The following is an 18,304-nucleotide window of genomic DNA, read 5'->3' as shown; positions in this document are numbered from 1 at the left end:
ATACTCATTTTTGTCTCTTGGATACATTAATGGCATGCATCTCTAGACCAGTGCTCACTGACACGATCGTGATCTTTTAGGCACTTCAAGTATCTTTCACAGTTTACATTTGCGGTGTCTACACATCATGCTAGCATCACCATATTGCCCTGTGCTGGGGAACATGATTCTTCATAGGCAGCAATGGAGATACTTGTAACCTTCATTGCCAGTCCACTTGACTGCCATTTCCACATGTGGTTCCCTGTGATTTAATTGCAGTAAGAGGATCAATAAGAAGCTGAAATAACCGTAACATGATGGGGATGCACAGCAAGTATCAAGCTCTCTCACGTCCTTCCACCTGAGGAGTTCAGATTTGATCAACAGTAAATTTGACATAACGTCTGGTGGGCAATAAATGGTACATTTCCCATGATCCTTATAGTCAGATTAATTGAGTCTGACATTTGTAGCAAATGACAAGGTCACAGGCTCGAAACGATTAATATTCAATTGCAGGCTCTGTATGTAGATTGAAAATAACACAAATGAATAGATCTTTGCATTTCAAGGCCGACGCGGCGCCGAGGGTGCAGTTCCTGAACTAGGCTGTGATCATGAGTGATGCTACATCTGCACCAGAGCTGCTCTTGATGTTGCAAACCACAACTCAATTTAAATTGGGTTCTGTTGATTCTTCTGGGGGAAACAGACTTGAACTTTTAATTAATTCCAGATTTAGACTCTTATTTCTCTATCCCGTTTGGCTGTTGCTCTTACTAATTATCCTTTGCTCATTACGCTTCTCTTCCACTGCTGTGTGTGAACATACACAAACGTATAGACTTCCAGATAATTGGATTGAAAGCTGGAGATGGCGAATTGGGCTGTTGACTAATTAGGCTGTTCAATGTCATCTGTTTTACCTTTATTATCACATTTTTTGCTCCAGAAATCCTTAAATTAAATCACACTATTCAAGAACTTATACTGTTCTCTAAAAGTGCAAAGTAGTATGAGTAGAACACACACACACACACACGCACACACAGGTCATGAGTTGACTTTGTTGTCTGACTTGTTTGTTCATACATGACTTTTCTTAGTGCTCCGTCTGAGCCAGTATGAGACTTATGTAGGCTTCGGTGACCTCTCCGTGTCACCTCACGTGTGTTACGTGGCCGTGATAGCCTGTCCCGACGCCTGCGTTGGGGAGGTTGGGAAGGTTCAGGGGAAGAATGCCGGTGGCCTTTTTGTGTTGGTGCGAGTGCCCTTTTAAAACGACAAATCAAAATATTTTCCCTCGCTTGTTGGCTGTTTCTGTCATGTTACTGTAAAAGGAGAAATGTCATAAATTTACTACATTCGACTAAAACGTCTACTCTACTTCTGGGTTGTAAATTTTCCTCTTGATTCTCATTTTTTTTTATAACATATTAAGAAATATGAGAGAAAATGCAATGACTAAACTAAAATACATTTTATTTCAGCTTTCCCTTGAACCACAGTGAACAGACGCGTAACATTTTGCATCTGCTCGAAGCTTCACACGTGCAACTTCCTTTCTAAATGTTTCATAGAAATCCTCAAGAGTTGCAAACTGAACCATTTCCCCTTTGATTTTTTTTTCTGCTGCATCACTTTCCTGCACATGCTGGGAAACAACGCAAACAAACGGTATTGGAACAAAGAGCCTGCATCAGTGACGGCGTGCCATGGTTTCTGCTTTATTTTTATAGATATAAAGCTTAAAGCTATAGATGCAGTCTCGCAAAGGTCGCCTGCATAGATCATCAAGATCTGCATAACCTCCTTACAGGGTTTTTTTTTTTTAAATTTTGAAGTTCTTCTTCGCCTTACACGGCCACAAACTGCACCAACTGGTGTGTGAGTGAACTGAGGCATTCATTGTGCATCCAAAACCCTCTGCAGCTGCCTGAAACTCCTGACCTCCTCACTTGATCCTGCAGTGGACTCATCTTGACCGACTCTATTCGCACCTTCCTCCATTCACCTCCCAGAGGCTGCCAGCTCAGGGACTCCGCTATCGTAGTCAGAGAAGCACAATCACATCCCAGCGTTGCGATGAACAAGTGACTCAGATTCAGTTTTATACATCGCTGACATCCCTCAGGACTAACAGTTCCCACTCAATGTTCCCATCCAAATTTAGCTCTTTCTGGATGGTACATTAGTCACAAGTGTCATTTCATTTCATTTAGTATTTTAAAAAATCTGGTGAATGGGTTCTGTGGACTTCAGATGACAAGACACTCTATTCCAGGTACTGATGTGGAGCAAAAGCATTGCTCAGTAGTCCAGGTTTTCTTTTGTCTAGTCTAAGAAAGACAGTTAGACCAGAGAGAGAGACAAGCTCACGAAAGAACGCCAGATGTCCTGTGTGATGGTCAGAGAACCACACACACACACAAACACACACACACACACACACACACACACACACACACACGCACGCACGCACGCACGCACGCACGCATGCACACACACACACACACACACACACACACACACACACACACACACACACACACACACAGCAATGAACTGATGACTTTCTTTGGTCACTTTTGACCAATCTCAAACCACCGGAAATTCAGTTTATGACATGCAAACTGTCATTTTCCACACAAAGCTGAGCTCAACATCGAGTGTATTTATCAGCCTCCGATTACACTTCTACTCCAGGTTGATTAAGTAAATGCCACAGTGTGTTTGTGAGAGCCTCTCGATATCCACCGAGGAGAAGATTAGGCCTTAATCAACCCAGCACACTGGTGACACTGTAATATCATCACTGCACATTCTTGCACATCATAAACAGACTCAGCGGAGACTGTAGAAAGTCACAACACTGCTGTGTTGAGGTCAGGTGTAGAGAAGGAGAAGCATCAACATTGTGGTTTCTCTTTTCTTCACTCCTCAAGTTCAAACTTTCTCTTCTGTCATCATACCAATCCTCCACTTCTCATTTTCTGCTCTTTACTTCTCTTAAATTTCACTTTTCACTCCTTTCTCTTCCTCTCTCCCTTCCTGCTTTGGGTTACTCTTCTTGGTGTATGACAGCAAATTTGAATAATAGGTTTCAGCACCTCTCGCTTGCTCTGGTGTGATCAGCTTCACAAATAGTTCGGCCTACGTATCAGTTCTTTTTCTTGATTGTCTTGTTGTTCCAGTCAGAGTCGGAGAGGAAATGAAACCAAATTGAAGTTATTTTTAAAAAAAAAACAGAGAGATTCAGAGATTTTGAGAAAACATCCTGGAGCTTGAGACGAGACGAATGCTGCTTCACTGCTGACGGCGGTGGACTGAATCTTGTGGTTGTTTTTATTTCTAAAGAAACGCACAATTAATGGGGTGCACAACGCACATTCATAAGAAAACATTTCCGTAATGATGACATGAGCAAAACACGAGGGAGTGGCGCTAAAGAGCAAAGTAAAGAGATCCAGTGGGTTATATGACAAGGATGAAAATGCAACAGGCTATTTTTATTCCCTTGTTGCTTGGATAACCTTTTATGCTAATTGGGTTCAGTCTAGCCTGAGTTAGTGGCCTGCTGAATGAATGCATCTGGAGCTGAAAACTTAATTGACAAGAAAAAGCACCAAAGATCAAGAAAAACATCATTTATTGCCATATAAAAGAACAGTTCGGCTCCACCTCTGAGCACAGCCGAACTCAGGTCTCCCTCTGATGGAGGTCAAGACGGCACTTTTACAGGCGTTTTGATAATCATTAATCATCAAAATCTGCTTTTTATGTTGGAAAAGACCTTTAAATTGTGAAAAGATAAAAAAAAAAGAACAGTATGACAATGTAATAATGTGATCATTTTGATTGATGAATATTTCATAGGTTTGAACGTGGTTGTTCCGTTTTAAATTTTTTTTCAACCAATCAGTGAAGAGTAAAACCAGAGCAAAGTACAGAGTTGCTGTCAGCGTTGGACTGATCTGTGACCTGATAATCTCTACTGAAAGCTCCAAACGCTCATGTTATGTGTTCTGGATCGACCTGGTGTATTTTGGACTTAATGCTGCTTTCCATCCATCCATCCATTTTCTTCCTATTATCCTATTAAGGGTCATGGGGGGGCTGGATCCTATCCCAGCAGCCTTCAGGTGAGAGGCGGGGTTCACCCTGGACAGGTCACCAGTCCATCACAGGACCAACACATAGAGACAGACAACCATTCACACTCACAGTCACACCTACGGTCAATTTAGAGTATCAATCAGCCTCGTCCTCTCTTGATGTCTTTGGACTGTGGGAGGAAGCTGGAGTCCCAGAGAGAACCCACACAGGAACAGGGAGAACATGGAGACTCACACAGAAAGATCCTGTGATGGAGCCAGGACTGGAACCTGGAACCTTCTTGCTGTGAGGGGACAGTGCTGACCACTGCACCACCGTGCTGCCCTAATGCTGCTTTCACTTCGTCCTTTTTTTCATTCATTCTGATTCCAGAGTTTTTGGGTTGTGACTGATTCACTTGAGGAACCACAATTCAGTGACTGACAGATGACGGACCAGATCTATCAGTGTATTCATTTTATCAATGACAGTTATTGTGGAAGAGATCAAGACTTAATAATAGCAGTGCTACTTAGGAATGATAATGTCAGAATTTGTATTCATACAGGAAACTGGTTATGGTCTGATAACTGTAACTCAACACAACTCTTAGTGTTAGAAATGTATCATGTGACCAACAACGGCTGATCCGCTTGAACACAAACACCACAACACCACACACACACACATATATGAAAAAAAATCTTCCATCTTCTTATGTTTTCACCAAAAGCAGCTGGACAGGTCTGTCTTCTTGTTTTAATGTCGTAGGACCTCACCTGGCTGTGACCAATGATGATGAAGATGATAAAGAACTAATTGCCTGTTCCTGCCCCAAAATGAGCTGATTAAGCCCTTTCTGTGATTGCTGAGGTAACGTTAATGAAACCCTTGTTTAATTACCGTTTAGTAGGTTTGGTCATGCTGAAGGTGTTCTTCCTGAGGCGCAGGCTGCTGTCTTGCTGAGTTTTTATCTTTGTGTGCTATCAGTCACTTTGTTTTAAGAGGGTTTTGCTAAAATTATTATTATTTTTTTAATTCCAGTCAAGAACTCAAAGGCTAATTGGTGGAATGAGCTCAGTGAGTGTGACTGAAATGAAAATGAATCATGAAAACAACACAGTCGCTCGTAGCTCTCGTAGAACTTTTATAAAAGTAGTTATTTTTTATTCCATTTTAATTTAAGGCAATCCAATACAAAGCATTTCACAACCCACCATATGACAATAATCATGTACAATAAAAACCTGTTCAAAGGAAAGTAGGCTGTCATGCAAATCAGAAAACTAAAATAGGTATAAACAACAATTGGGATTTACAAAAAATCATTAGAAAAAGTGTAAAACTGTAACATGCTAATTAGCTACAGAGGTTTTTGTTTTTTTGTTTGTTTTTGTTTTTGTTTTACCACTTGTGAGACAGGAAATGTTTGGAGAACCAGGCACAAGAGAGAGCAAACAGTCCACAGACGTTACTGCCATGTTTGGCACTGACATGCATGTAATCTGGTTGGGCTGGTTCTTATGTTACAGATGACGGCACTGTGTAAAACACTCTGACGTACCCCGAGAAAACATGCAGTCCACCCATCCGACTAAATCACGACTCCAAGGAAAGGGAGATGATGTCACCATGAGATTATTGACAGGAGGAGCCAAGGCTTGTCATACAAACTCCAAAAATAAACAAATACATCGATTCAGTACAGTAATATTCCTCAAAAATATATCAAACATGTACAATAAGCACTCCTCTTAAGGATAAAGTGCTGCTGGGTACAATATGCAAATTGACTTTTACACACACTTGCAGATCAATGCCCATTTGACCTTTTCACCTCCACACGCACTAATTTCACCTCCTCCAGTTAGGAGACCTCTTACTAACTTCTTACTAATTTAACCAACCTGATAGAAACATGTGATTATGTGACAATTTCTCAGAAATATGTTACGTGACAGCGACCTCTTAAAAACATGTTACATTTAGATATGAAGCGGCCAAAATCCCCAAATTATGGAAATGATGCTAATATTTCATAACAAACACAAAATCTCTGTAGTTTTAGAAAAAAAAAAAGTTACATTATGGTTATTCACTGACAAGAGAAAAAAAACTTTGCAAATTCGCAAGATAAATGCTCGAAAATTCTAACCCCCCAACAATGGCCTTAATAAGCCACCATAATATTTCATGATGCATCAGTGAGATTTTAGTAGGTTCAGGCACTATTAAACAAAGTCGAGGTTGAGGAAACATCCAACCTTGGCAAAGAATGCGTGACTCACGAGTGGTATTCATTGAGCCATGATTCCAATCACCAGGCAAGGTAAAGAGATGATGCTTATTTCACGTGTTTTTTTATGAGATCGCCTTGAATTTCAAAGAGCTGGAGTGACTGCCTTTCATCAGCAGGCTCTTTGTTTGCTGCAGGATGAAACCTGTTCATCTCAGAATAAATTAAACGTTGTCAGTTTAACCGTAATGGACATCTTCTCTTCTCTGTTGCACTAATTGCACACGTTGTTTTACGTTCTACACTTACGGGGGATCTGAGGAGACTGGAGAAGCGAAAAAAAAAAACCAAACCTGACAGGGGAAATGAAATAATTAAAAAAACGACGGTGTCTGGAGTTCAACAGGGTCCGGAGCAGCGAGGACTTCTTGCCACCTCCCAGGCTGCGGTCATGACACAGAGTACTTAATCAAATACTATAAATATTACAGCTTAAAAATATGTTCTGTAAATGTTGGTTCAGTTGTCCAGGAAATGCTGCTGGACCTTCCATTATGTTAAATTTTGCCAAGCTATGTCCATGTTATGAAAGTTGCTAGAAAAACAGTGTGAACTCGACTATCGTTTCACCTGTTCTTGGTTCAAAGTTTGTGATGTAGAGTAACTGCAAAGGTCATTAGTTAGTCATTAGTTTTACCAGGGAAATACAGTAATCAAAAGTCCTAATAGATCATCCTCTAATCACCAAACCAGCATGAACAACAATCTAAAACAGTTCGCTTGCTTAAAATAGCTTTCAATTCTGGCTTCTTTGCAGCTGCTGCATGATTTTTAGGGCTGCGTCGCTTCCCTTTAAACACAAAGCTCAGTCAGCACAGATAATTAGTTTAGCTAATCAACAATGGTAAATACTATGAACCGAAACAGAGCAAATGTGAACTGCACACATCAGTTAAACCACTCTCTGTGCTCAACAAGTCTCCACTTGTTATGATCCAATTTAAGTACCCTGCTACATCAAAACACATAAATACTGACACGGATCATATCCTTTAAATATACTTTTAAGATGACTGCAGTTTCATGAGGCAACACTTCAAAGGACTGATCGTTGCATCATGGTACAAGCGAGTATTTGAGAAATCCCAGGACTGGTTGTGTTGGAGCCAGCTGGTTCGTAGCCAAGCTTATGTCACAGATGGTTGAAGGCAAGAAACAAAGATGAGCGCAAACAGGAAACATGCACGTTACGCTACGATGTGTAGACTTGCTACAGTATGTGTGTAAAGATAGAGAAACAAACGTGGACAACATTTCTGACCAACATTGGAGGGGATCATTCGGATTTATACTGCAACGGCTGTGGCTACAGTGGACCACCTCTGATACGGTTTCACGTGTTTGGAATAAGAACCAGATTAAACCACTGTGAGTGTAAAACAAGCTGCTAAGACTCACTGTCCTCCTCAGGTTCGCTCAGCCCTGTTAAAATATTACCCGATCCACGTTTGCTGAATGTCTAAATTAAACACAGGTCTCCATTCATTTTTGGAGCATGTATGCGTGAAATAAACTGAAATACAACAGTTAAAAGGGCAATGTGTAAGACTGAAAACAAGCTTGTGTGCGGATGATGCTACGCTGTACCTCAGGAGATGACCGAGTCACTCCAGCGTGAAGGAGTGGTGGCTCTGCTCCAAGCTCCCCCTGATGGCTAAGATCCTCACATGATGATAGCAAAGCCACCCTACTGAGGGAATACTGGCTGCTCGGTAACGGCAGTCTGAGAGTCACTGCCCAAAGCTCAGGTGAGGGTTGGAATGGAATGGGATGATAAATTGAAATGCTAAGGTATTAGCATTTACAAAGTTATGATATTATGCCTTGTACTACGCAGAAGCATGATTGTACTCCCTCCCCTGCTGGCCTGAGCTCACGTTGCTCTGGGTTTGAGCACTCTTACATCATCACAGAACACACACTGCAGAAAAAGGTGTCAAGTTCGCACTCCAAGCTGAAGTTTTGCTACTTTGTTTAATGTACAGGGAGTGAGCAGCAGCAGCAGCAGCAGCAGCAGCAGCGGAAGACAGGCAGCACAGAAAATCATCAACTGCTTCATCTGCCACAGCCTGCAGTTGTGTGTCCTTGCTCTTGCAGGTGCAAGCGGGCGAAGGGAGCGCCCCGTACCCAGGTGTGGTACCGGGCGCTCAACGCAGACATTCCCACTCTCTGAAAACATGCTGCCACCGGCTGGTTAAGTGTGGATTCTGAGGCGGTAGCTTGTCTTGATTTTTCCAAAACAACACTTTAAAATCCTCCCAGGAGAGTTTGACTCCTAACATAGCAGGGAATCTCGTCTTGACCTGTAAATGTCGACAACAGCGTGCGCATTCTCATTTCAATCTATTCCACTGATGTGACAGCCTCTAGGATACGCACAGGAGTTTTAGATGAGTAATAAACTTTGACTTACACACAAGAACACTTCAGACACCATTTTTGCCTCAATGTCCATTTTTTGACAAGTCCTCAGAATTAGGTCATAATCACTGTCTTATATGTTAGTGTGCGCTTCTGGCGCTTATTGACAAAACTTGGAGAAAACACATTAAACTAAATGTTCATAAAGTGAGCTCATGAGAACCTGAGGGAAAGTTCCTGCTTTACCAGTTCAGTCTGGGATGCTTTCTTTGCTTGTTTTGAGCCCTTTTCCTGTTTCTTTGCCTTTTAATTATCAGGTAATGTTATCTGTATTCATGTTGTAAGTCAATAAACATTTTATCTGCACTGAAAGAGAACCGTTAACACAATTGTAACAATTCGTTACAATTGTAGCAGCAGCAAGAAGATATTTGACTTGCATCAATAAAGTGGTTTGTATTTGAAATAAATGAATAGCGGCACACAAAAAGGATTAAATGTGAGTAACGTGGTAGCTTCCTTATGTATCTTATAAGTGTAGAGATACGTTTTCTTGTGCTTTTTTGTGCAACCACTTCAAAATGTCAAATAGGTGACCACCTCAAAAATCTCTAAATGTCCATGCCGCTCTGACTAAGATTTAATAGTAGATAAAGTGGAAAAAAGGGTAATTAAATTCTCATACAGTACAACATGCTCTTATAAATATTTACTTATCAAGGACAGGAAGAGGCAACCTCTCATGAAACCTCCGATTAAATAAAACTGTAAACTGCATTATTAATGACTTACTATCTGGTGGATATGAAGATAGTCCATAACTATAAAAATTAATTCCAGAAGAGAAAAAATGCCTATAAATGATGACTATATTTGGCCTCACCAATGACTGAGGAACAAGGCTTCGGTCAAATGTCCTGAAACGACGACAACCACAGACAGGCACGGATTTAAACCACAACATGACCTTTTTGAACCCACCTGCTTTAGTTTAGACGTCAAACAGTCTATGCCTCAGTTTCAATTAAAAGGCTTATTTTAAAGTTTCCAGCCTCTCTTCAAGAGAAAATTGCCAAATGAATCTATAACACAGTACTAAACAAAATGCTGCTCCAGTGTCACCACGAAGATACGGCGCAGAATTCAATTTCCTTCAGCAGAGAATTCAATTTCCTGGTGCGTCATCTCACATTTGCACCAAAAAAAGAGAAAAAAAAAGGAGGTAGAGAGTTCCCGTTGGACTCTGAGCGGCTGCTGCATGCTGTCAGTCCTCGAAGAAAAGCCAAGGGGAGGGGGCCTTCTGGATCAGATCTGTGTGTGGTGGTGTGTGAGGCCGGGCGGCGTATACGGAGGAGGTGCTGGGTTGGGTTTGATCCCTCGGCTCTTCATATAAGAAATGAATTGATCGGGAATCTCTGCCAGCACGTCTTTAGCCAGCCGTGCCATGCTTAACACATGGTTACCTGTCCGGTCCATATAATCTCTGAAGGGAACGAACTGAGGAAGAAGAGAAGAACACGTGACAACAAACTGCTTATTTAAAGAAGCAACTTCAATGTAAAATTGAACATACGAACATCTTCCATTTACCATCGACTCTGACAAAACCGCATTGAGGAGAGGACGCATGAAGGTTTTTGCGCTTTCTACATGTAAGCATAAATTGACAAATAATCCCAAAAATGTTTCATTCAGAGCTTGATTTGATCACATTTTTCCCTTCAGTCTAGAGCTGGAATCCATTGTAGAGGTTAATGAAAAGCGCGACATACTTTTCTTACATGGCGCATAAGTAGTTTTCTGGAGTTGTGCAGTTTATGGAGGGCTTATATTTAAGTACCATTTCTGTCGTCGTTGGTGCCAGATCCTATGGCTCCAGGATGCTCTTTTGTCACTAATCCTGCTTTCCCCCTTCGGAAGAAGGAGATGTGAAAAATACATTTCCTGCTCTGGTTTGCCAAAAGCACTTACATGTTTTTTTCCTCTCTCTCTTTTGTTACGGGTGTTTGTCACATTACCCCGTTGATGCTATGATTAATTCACTTCCCACCTAAAGAAATACTTCCGATACTTCCGATGCTTGGAACAGACTGATAGTGATGTACATCAGACATAAGGTTCGCTGGATTGACAGGTAACGTACTACTTGCTCGTCTCCATGGGAATGCACAGGGAACCTGAAGGTGTAGTTAAATATTTCAGAGCTGCCAAGGCCAGCAGATGGTGTTTTGTCAGAAACAAGCTTTTCAATGCACCATTGAACCTGAGATTCACAATGTAAAGTGTACTACGAATCAGCAAGCAGGCCAGAAAGTATGATCCAGATCTGCTGTCTTAAATTGGAACCAGCTGACAAAGTCTGACAAACATTTACTCTGAGTGTTATCCACAACCTGCTTTCACAAACTGTTTGCTTGTATATCTGAATATGAGCTGAATGCTGTGACCTTGCTGTTTACTCTCCACAGGTCTTAACAGCCTCCATCAGCAGTGAATGCAAACCACCGGTTCTGAACGTGTTATTACCTGGACAATGTCTCTCTCTGCCAGCTTCCCTCGGGATGAGATCCTGATGTCATCACCGTCCAGCTCCACCATCGCTGTAAGACACGCGTCCACACCGTGAAAACTCTGGTTCACCTTTAGCAAGGTCGCAACACACTCAATATTTATGTCATAGCTTGTCCTTATTGCTCGAGGCTGCAGTCTGCCATTTACGCATTTACGATCACCCGTACTAAACACTGCGAACACAATTAGCTCCAGCCAATTTGTTAGACAATTACAGCTACATTCACAGACAGTTACCATCGTTCTTCTTTCAGAATGAGTGCCGAGACGGTTAGAACTAGTTGTGACAGGAATAAATTGTGTAAGTAAAAACAGTATATTATTAGATCATGTTTTAATTTGTTTAAAAGACTTTAAAAAATGTAGGTCCGCTGCTGCTGCTGCTTCATAAAATTCTTATATTCAACGACTTAATCCATGTAAGAGTTAAAAAAAAAAAAGTGTCACCACACCGTCAAATTCAGCTTGACCCACTCCAACGATGATGATGGACATAGGAAGCTTGGCACCCTGCAGAGTGATATGAAGGTGGAGGAACATAAATGAGAACACTGCACACACTTTATAGGATGAAGCTTGTCCAGACCTGCAGTGCTCATTACTGCTCACGTGACCTCACAGCCGCTGCATGCTCATTTGTATCACAACGATGTTTTGTACCACCCTTTAGCAAGATGCATGGCCTTTAATCAGAAGTGGTTTTGACAGAGTGAAGGGTGAGACGGTAAGATGTTGTTTTTTGCTGGAGAAAAAACACTCTTCTGATCCCAGATGTTTGTGAATGTTCTCCGACTCTCAACCGGGGGGGGGGGGGGGGGCGTTGTTTGTTTAGTTGACGCTGGGAATCATGGGAGGAGTTGAAATTCACGGGTAATTATAACACCATCGCCTGATATCAGTCCAGAATTGGTACCAAAGCTGTAGCTGTATTCTAGTAAGATGCTTAGCTAATCACCTTATCACTCACTGACAAAAGAAAAAAAAGAGCTGCCTTGAGATAAATGGAAACACTGAGAAACGAGTACAGACCAAAAACTGTCAGCAGGGAGGAAAAAGCATTGATCAATTTGTTGGCAAAGACCTTTATAAGGTGGCCGGGGTGGGGGGTGGGGGCCAGGGTGCAGCATGTGTGAGCTGGGAGAGGAGGAAGAGGGAGGAGATGCCAGCTTCAGTCAATACGCCGTCCATCCTCAGTCACCCGGCCGGCCACTCCCAAACCACAGCTCAAGTCAGAAATCACACAGAAAATCAACACTGACTTGATGGATGTGCACCTTTACGTTCTTGATTATACTAACCATATTATGTGCATTTAAAAACTGGAGGGCCACTCCAGTACTGCGCACACCTCTGCCAACTTAGGTAAGAAAGTTTGAGAAACAATCGGTGAAGTTTTCGTACCCAAGTTGGAGATCACACTCCTCTCTGGCACTCTTATCCTCAACAGCATATGTGCTTTATCTACTTAGTCACGAACGGGATAACACTGTTGATCTTTACAACTTCACAGTTTGTTGAAGAAAAGGTGGATCTGCCTTTCTGGAGGACTCCAAAGTCGTTTCATCTGCAGCACAAAACAAATGTACTGTGACAAACGTTGATGAGAACGGAGATGAGAGACAACCTCAGTCTTTAGACATCAACGTTATTATCAGTGTTCACAACTCCTGTCAGCGCCTGTCCTCCCACGCACATTTACACCGTTACACAGAAAGACAAACACTTGTGTGTGCGTGTAGCCTGCGACATTAGAACATCAAATGCCACCTAAAATAACCCGGTAAACTACCTTGCCCCACCTTTGCCGTCCTCCCACTGAAATCCAGTCTGATGAGACAACAAATGAGCTCATTACAATTACCCACTTATATGCAGGCGTGCATGCGGATGTATGGACACGAGCTGGGAGAAGTGGTGGTCCTGCCCACAGAGGAGTCACCCGAGCCACTCAATCGGATCATTGGTTGTCACAGAGCTCAGCTTCTAGAATAAAGCTGAAGGCAGCAGATTGAGGCGCTGTGGACACGAGCCACTGAGGCCAGATGTTAACCGCTAACCGGCAGAAGATGAGTGCATTCTTTATTTAACGTGAGGGAAATGCTCAGCAGTAATCAGCATCTTTAAAGACAAGGTTAGCGGCCCACAACTGCCAGGGGCATCCGCCCGGTGTGGCAGGCTCATCCTCACACCGTTATTCAACCACATCCTCTCCACTCACCTGTGAAACAATAAAAGAGTTCAGAGGATCCTAAAAAGCCTGAGGGTAAAATAGGAAAATACAGTGAAAATAAGGAACATGTGAGCCAAACGGATTATTGTTAGAAGGAAAGGGTTAGTATATGTTTTGTAAGCACCACAAGTCTGTGGATCGCAGCATTTTCAACCAACACATTAGCGAGCCATCGAACTGTGACAGCGCCCCAACTAATGGAGGGAGCAACGGAAACAAAGAAAAACAAAAACACATACTGTACTTTTGCTGGATCCAGCAAAAGTGTTCATGTACAGAGTACAAAAAAAACCACAGAAAACTAAAAAAGTACACAGTACAATACTTTTTTCTTAACCATTTCCTGTCCTTGTCCCCTCTGGGTCTCCGTACCTACAGAGATTATATAAAGACTGTGGAACCTACTGCAGTGGCTCAAGTGACTTCTGTCAAACTGAATGAAAAAGTCACACATGACATCATATTTGGATTTGTAGATGTTTTACTCTGGCTTCACATCTCAAGGCATCCCATTATGTTGCACTTAAAACTTAAATTTGGCATTGAATATACGGAAGCTGACAACAGCCATGATTGAAATGATTTTTTTAATGCAGTTATCTTCGGATAACTGGTTGATTAACTTGTTGTTGAGACAACCAAGCAGTTTTATCCTGATAATTGGTTCATTTATTTCATTATCGCTGGAGAACAGCGTTAAAAAACCTAATCACAAGCAAGTCCGTTCTTGGCTTAAATACATAACAATGTGAAGTGAAAGGCTTCTGGGCGGCCCTGACACTGATGAAGAGATGATGCACAAAGGCCTGACAGTGAATAAGCAGAAGATGAGAAAGGAAAGTTATCAAAGGCTGCGAAGGACTGTGCTATGTACAAGATGTGGGGACAGAGAGAGCAGATGAAGATCTGTGTGATCTGTGAGAGATGGAAAGAGACAGAACAAGCCTTTGTATTTGTGAGCGAGGGAGTCTAACGGTTCCATTGAGAGGCAGTGAGGGGACCTGGGCTGTGAGCAGAACAGGGGGAGGCTGAGTGATTGACAGATGGGTATCTTTAGGGTAGCACATTCTGATGAGACTCATAAACTTTCTTATTTTTTACTCTACCCGCAAATTTCCATGTTTAAAATGTGCTCCAACTGTCCCGTTAAGTGTACAAACACACACACACACACACACACACTACCACACACACACACACACAGGCACTCACAAGGAAGGCTGAAGAAACACCAGCATGCACTGCTGCCATAACTGATGAAGATGCTCATCATACAGAGATGAAGACTCTCCCTTCTCACTCCGACTCTTTCATTTTTGACGAGAGGACACACCCCCCAACATGAAAGACTTGTGTGAGCTCAGCAGTTTGTCTCCCCTCGATCCGTGGAGAGTCAAAGGAGACCAGTGGAAATTGCAAGCATCAGAGCAGAGGCAGTGAGATAGAGCAGCAGGCAAGATCTTAAAAGGAAGGTGTGGCTGTTCTAATGTTTTGACTAACAGTCGCAAATTCCCTTTAAATCCAGTCTGCTGGGTGTTCTGTGCCTGCGGCGGGCTGCGGAGGAGGAAGAAGAGGAGGAGGAGGCGGGGGAGAGAAGAGGAAGAAAAGAAGGGAGAGGAAGCCAAATACCTGCAATTTAAAGTTGGGAAGTAAAAAAGAGTTTGGGGAAAAGTTCAGAGGAGTAATTACACTGTAGTAGTGTTTTGTATTTACATATCTTATAGGTGTTTTTTTTCAAGTGCTGTATTTAATGAATATGTTCAACACAGTTGTAATGGGAGTTTTTGTTTTATACAGCAGGAAGAGCACAACACATTTATCTTATGGAGAGTAGAGAATTCATTTCGGGTCAAAACAAGCTCAGGGTAATGTAAATGTTAAAAAAAACAAAAAACAAAAAAAAAACAAAGAGCTTAATCCAAAAATGCCTTTCGTAAATGCAATAACCATGACTCATAATTTAAAAACAAAAAAGTTGCAACCAAAGCTGCAGAAAGATCATCTTTTACTTTATTCAGCTGGTTTCTCTTGTTGTTTTTATACCCCCTCTCCCCGTGGTTCCCAGTTTGTTCATATATTGATCTTTATAATACTCCAAATCCTGTCTTCTGACAAGAATTTACTGCAAAAGAGGACTTCACACGTCTATTTTAAGAGGCAGGTGTGTAGGAGAAGACTGTTCTTTTTGTGAAGAATATACTGCACAGAATATTGGTTTTAAAGCCATTGTGCTATTTTGTGTCATGTAACAGGTGCATGAAACTGGAGTGGTCCGTGTCACTGAGAGTTCTGGCACTAAATATATAGGGGCTGTTCAAATAATATCATACTCATTAAATACCATATGAATTCAAGATGTTTGTAGAAGTTTTTGCTTTTAAATGTGAGCAAAACCAAACGTCATTTGACTTGAGAAACTGGATACCACGCTTATGTCTGACTGGTGAATATAAAGCTTTTCTTGGCACAAAGACCAGAACCACAGGCAACGAGCCAGCCCGGCCTGTCTCCTGGACACACATGTTGACACCTAACCAGCAGGCAATTAGTACTGCTTGATAGGAAACCGCTACACACACCCTTGCGAACCACACTGTATTGATTTATTAAAAAAAAAAGAAAAAAAAAGAAAGAAGAATCAAACAAACTGATATAATGTATTAATTAGTACGTTTTAACCGTGCTGATCGTGATGCCGTACTCCTCAGAGACTGCTCGCTGTAGGAGGACTTGAGGCAGGCTACGATCATTTTCCCTGTATGCCTTCACGTCTCTCTATGCAAGAGGGAAAGATTTCCAGTGGATAGTCCTACTGTCCAAGTAACACCTTATTAAGAATCTGCTGCAGCATTTTTAGTTGAACTTGTACATGGAAAGTTTAATTGCGTATCAGCAGACAGAGCTGAGTAAAGACCGACTGTCTCAAGGGAACTTTAGGAACTGCTTTCCAGGGTGTGATTCTCCCGTGCGCCGTGTTTTATTATTGAAACTTCACCCTGAAGCAGAAAACCCTCACAACTTCTGGACAGCAGACAAGAACTATTCTGAGTGATTGAGTGCCAACCGTCTCATCCATCCACGAAGAATCAGCTGCGCTAGCTGGGTTCCAGATTGTACCTCGGACCACACAGTCTCAAACTTTTCACCTAATTCAATTCTTGATAGCAAATAGCATCATTTCTGAAGAATCAAACCGCCTCTCAAGTACTCATAAATATGTGTCTTAAGCTCTCAAAGATGTTTTTTTCACCAGGGTGTCACCACCCTGTGATTCCAGAATGCAGAAAGAACCAGATACGTCTATTTAGCTTGAAGCTACTGGCGGCCTTTAGACACCAACAAAAAAATCAGCAAAAATGTCTGCTTATAAACTCTCAAGTGCATCGTCTGGTACAACTCCGCACTTGAGGAGCGTAGTTTGTTTGTTGCTCATGCCAAAGTGTTTGTGGACGACTGAGCGAACCACTGGATGAAGAGGGTTTTAGACAGCTTTGCTGCGCGAGGTTGGTGACTCTGGAACGCCGTTAGCTTTAAGCTACACATACGTGGCTGGCTCTTACTGCAGTCCGGAGTTTCAAGGAAGCGACGCAGGATTGGAAAACATCTAAATGGGGTCAAGACGCCTACTTGTGATGAATTGAAAGGCAATTTTATGTGAGGTATCGCTTCAAGTAACAAGACAGTAAAATGACTTGAGGGAAAAAAAAATATCCTGAGATTACGAAGTAACGAAAATGCTTTGCAGTTACTGAACCCCCCCCCTTTTCCCCATTCTTACATTAACAATGGCCTCTTTGGTTTGGGCCATATCAGAAATGACACCATCAGTTATGATGAGGAGCACAAAGTACTGCGATCCATCCTGCACAGCCGCTGCATACCTGCACACACACACACACACACATACACACACACACACACACACACACACACATTCATTAAAAGGTGCTTTACAATCTTTTTAAACCAAAAACAAAGAGTTTACTGAAGGATTGATAATGTAGAGGATAATTCCATTGAAAATACAGGCCGTTATCATGAACTCTCACCACGTGCATATCCAACACAATGTTATTGCTGTTCCACAGATAACACATTAAAATACCTCACAATTACACAATGGTTAATCAGCCCCAAAAAATCAAGTATAAAACAAAACTCTTTCATGCGGTCCGATTCCCGGGTTGTATTTTTTTTTTTAATGTGTATTCAAATGCTAATCGGCAACTCTATATTGTAGCGGTATGAAAAAGTGTTTTATCAAAATGACATTTTTAATTAGAACAGAGGCATAATCACACAGAGAACTGTTTTGATATGCCTCAGTGAATCTGATGCTGAGCTGTGACGGTGAGAGGTGGAGGTGGGTTTTGGGGGCACATGAATCCGTTCGGATCATGTCACAGTTGGATTATTATTATTTTTTTTGCATCTGTTGTTACTGGCGAGTTATATGTCAGTATATGTTAATGGATCCAGGCCCCTCTGTTCCATCAGCTACATCTGCCACTTTTGATAGATGTCAACTGATCAAATGTCATATTCAAGCGTGTCACGTCTGTTTATTGTGTTTTTATATCGTGTGAATGTAAAGGCTCAGAAAAAAAACAACAACGTAGCGGGACAGTGTAGCCGACACCAGCAGTGACAAATGTTGTGTAATTTTATCCTGCACAATAAATGAGCACAATCTGTATTCACGCATGGCACACATAATGATTATTTCTCAATTGCAATGAATTGTTTGGCCTCTTCAGGGCGAGAACTCA

At 41.8% G+C, this 18,304-nt stretch overlaps 1 protein-coding gene across 2 annotated transcripts in view; it reads right to left on the bottom strand.

The window, feature by feature from the left end:
• Positions 1–5,228: 5,228 nt before the first annotated feature.
• Positions 5,229–18,304, bottom strand: part of cpne5b (copine Vb) — a 125,902-nt gene continuing 112,826 nt past the window's right edge. For both annotated transcript variants that reach the window (XM_086198904.1, XM_086198906.1), the window contains 4 exons: positions 17,314–17,416; positions 11,758–11,815; positions 11,261–11,334; positions 5,229–10,231 (listed from right to left, as the gene is read on the bottom strand). In XM_086198904.1, coding sequence (XP_086055030.1) covers positions 10,040–10,231; positions 11,261–11,334; positions 11,758–11,815; positions 17,314–17,416 — 427 coding nt within the window. In that variant the 3' untranslated portion in view covers positions 5,229–10,039. The remainder of the gene's footprint in view (positions 10,232–11,260; positions 11,335–11,757; positions 11,816–17,313; positions 17,417–18,304) is intronic.

The sequence above is a fragment of the Aulostomus chinensis genome, chromosome 3 (assembly GCF_037954235.1).
Source record: "Aulostomus chinensis isolate RoL2024-O1b breed Wild chromosome 3, RoL_Achi_v1.0, whole genome shotgun sequence".
Classification (NCBI taxonomy): Eukaryota; Metazoa; Chordata; class Actinopteri; order Syngnathiformes; family Aulostomidae; genus Aulostomus; species Aulostomus chinensis.
Note: the sequence above shows the minus strand (reverse complement) of the source record. Positions and strands in the feature narration are given on the sequence as shown.